Source organism: Triticum urartu, chromosome 5 (assembly GCF_003073215.2).
Source record: "Triticum urartu cultivar G1812 chromosome 5, Tu2.1, whole genome shotgun sequence".
Classification (NCBI taxonomy): Eukaryota; Viridiplantae; Streptophyta; class Magnoliopsida; order Poales; family Poaceae; genus Triticum; species Triticum urartu.
In genome coordinates this window covers 25960253-25962957 of record NC_053026.1, presented here as the reverse complement: position 1 = coordinate 25962957, position 2705 = coordinate 25960253, and the positions used below count along the sequence as shown (strand labels likewise).

The 2705-nt window shown below is 50.4% G+C and overlaps 1 protein-coding gene across 1 annotated transcript; it reads left to right on the top strand.

Moving 5' to 3' along the window:
- Window positions 1–243: 243 nt before the first annotated feature.
- Window positions 244–1637, top strand: LOC125507464 (protein MKS1-like). Its single transcript, XM_048672037.1, has one exon. The coding sequence runs from the start codon at window positions 286–288 to the stop codon at window positions 1300–1302; it is 1017 nt and encodes a 338-aa protein (XP_048527994.1). The 5' UTR covers window positions 244–285; the 3' UTR covers window positions 1303–1637.
- The last annotated feature ends 1068 nt before the right edge of the window (window positions 1638–2705 follow it).

Below are 2705 nucleotides of genomic sequence, written 5' to 3'. Positions count from 1 at the left end.
AGGAAACGAATGATCATAATCTGGAAGGATGGCCAGCCAGATCGAACATCTCACCACCGACGAAGATCGACGGGAAAAAGAAACAATCCCCTAGGTAGGGGAGATCTCCATCGTGAACTCAATCAGAGACATGCACTAAGCACCGGTGCTTATTATAGAGGTAGATACTTAATTAGACACCTCTACTGTAGAAATATGCACTGGTGTCTCAAAAACATTCGGTTAATTTTTCTAACCATCTCTTTAGGTACGGGGCCTGATCCAACAGTCACCAACAACTATCGTATGGTGGGAGGTGATCGGCCGGTACTCTCATCGGTTAGCCGACGGCTAGCGCCTACTATAATCTTTGGGAAGCACACACGACTTTTCCTTGGCTGTTCAGGTCAACAACCACCTTGCCCCGTGGGCCGTGGCTTCCTGCTGCTCCCGTTGATTTCTTGGCAGCGTCCGTCCACAGCTAGAAACCAAAGCACACTCGTCTTCTTCCTTCCCCATTCTGTCGGCTACTCTTCTTCCTCCTCCTCCCGCTGCGAGCGATCCATGGACGCGTCGTCGTCGGAGGACCGTCAGTCGCCACGCAGCAGGCAGCTGCAGCTGCAGGGCCCGCGCCCCCCGCGGCTGTCCGTCAGCAAGGACTCCCACAAGGTCAGGAAGCCGCCCGTCGTGCCGCTGCCTTACGGAGCCCGGCAGCAAGCCCCCAACCACCGCCACCAGCGAGCTCAGCCGCAGCCGCAGGCGCAGCAGCCGCGGGCGCCGGTCATCATCTACGACGCCTCGCCCAAGGTCATCCACACCCAGCCCGGCGAGTTCCTGGCGCTCGTCCAGCGCCTCACCGGCCCGGGCGCGCCGGCCCAGTACTCTTACTCTACTGAGGCGGCGGCGGAGCCCTCTGCCGTGCCGCCGCAGTTCCAGCCGCAGGAATCACTTTTCTCGCCGGCAGCGAGGTACGCCGCCATCGAGAGGTCCGTCCGGCCGCAGCCGCCAGGGCCCGCGCCGTACGCCGGCTCCTGGCTGGACCTGGATGGCTTCGCCGAGGTCCTCGGCCCGGGACGGCCCGGGATCCTCTCGCCCGTGCCGTCGGCGCTGCCGGCGGCGGCCTCGGTGGGGCTGTTCTCGCCGCTGCCCTTCGACACCGGCTCCCTGTCCTGGCTCAACGACCTGAGCCCGTTCCTCGCCTCCGCCGGCGCCCGCGACGCGCCGCCCTTCGCGTCGAGCCCCGGCGGCCTGCTGCTCGCCACGCCCACCGTGCCCTCGCCGGGGATGATGATGAGGTTCTTCAGCGACTTTCCGGACCTGTAAATTAACTTTACTATTTGATTTGATTTTTTTTCTGCGTCCGGGTTTAAATGGCTGCCTCAGAACTACCATCGAGTAGGTGTGCTTCGTCTGTAGGTGGTTGGCTAATCAATCGGGAAAAAAAATACTCCTGTTGATTGAGTATTAAATTGAGTAGATAGATAGACATTGCTCCTGTTCATTGTTTCACATTGTCAACTGATTGAGTAGGTAGAATGGTAGTGTAGGTTGTGCTAATCCTTGTTTCAAGATTATTGACTCTTGGTCTTGGGAGCCAACCATGTTTGGTGTGTGGGTGCTTCTTTCAATTCATTCTAATTGTGTTACTTGTAAACGAAGGTGTGATATGTCGTTTCTTGTCTTGTTCTTATTTTAAGTTTGATGGTTATATGCTTTGAAAGCCTTGTATTACTTATCTATATTTATATCTATACCAATATAAAAATATCTAAAGGGGTAGATCTAACAAATCCCAGCCATCAACTCAAATCAATCCAACGACTCAGGTTGTTCCAATGGTGAGCGCTCAAAAGGTTTACTGTGCATTTAATATTATACCAAATATTATTGCCAATTCTAATCACATAATTAATACGCAAATAATATTTTACTTAATATTTACATGTAATTAATATATTACCTAATATCAACGTGCATTGCACGCACACATTTACTAGTTTAGATATAAGACAAAATTGTGCTAGTTTCGAATCAGCTATGCGTATGACATGTGAAGCCTGATTTTTCTTGTAGTACGGTGCAAGTCCAAGCCATACATACCTATTGAAAAAGGAGTTCCCTCTCGCGAGGGTTTTATCCTCTTGGCATTAATCAAGTCGCCGTTGAGATTGTAGCTTCTTCCTTCCCTCCGATCCAATCCACGGACTCAGGCTGATCCAAGAGGCATGTTTGCATCACTGTCCGGCCTTGATTTGAGCTTTTCCGTATCAGGCAGATCGGGTTAGGTCTCCCCGTTCGTTCATACCAGGTGCTTTCTGCAAGTTTCAGGTTAGGATTTAGGTTGATGGCTGCGGAAACTAGAGGCGGTCTGACGTCTGCCGGCTGTCCTTCGCTCGCAACGGAGATCGAGAGTTTGATGGCCGAATTGGGCCTTCGGGAGGAGAATATGCATGATGTGGTCGTAGATGAAGACGCGGTTCAAGAAATATGCCCTAGAGGCAATAATAAAGTTATTATTTATTTCCTTATATCATGATAAATGTTTATTATTCATGCTTGAATTGTATTAACCGGAAAAATAATACATGTGTGAATACATAGACAAACAGAGTGTCACTAGTATGCCTTTACTTGACTAGCTCGTTAATCAAAGATGGTTATGTTTCCTAACCATGAACAAAAGAGTTGTTATTTGATTAACGAGATCACATCATTAGTTGAATGAT

Bases quoted from the DNA above. Each gene is read 5' to 3' on its own strand.
- LOC125507464 (XM_048672037.1), top strand. From the start codon at position 286: ATGGTGGGAGGTGATCGGCCGGTACTCTCATCGGTTAGCCGACGGCTA.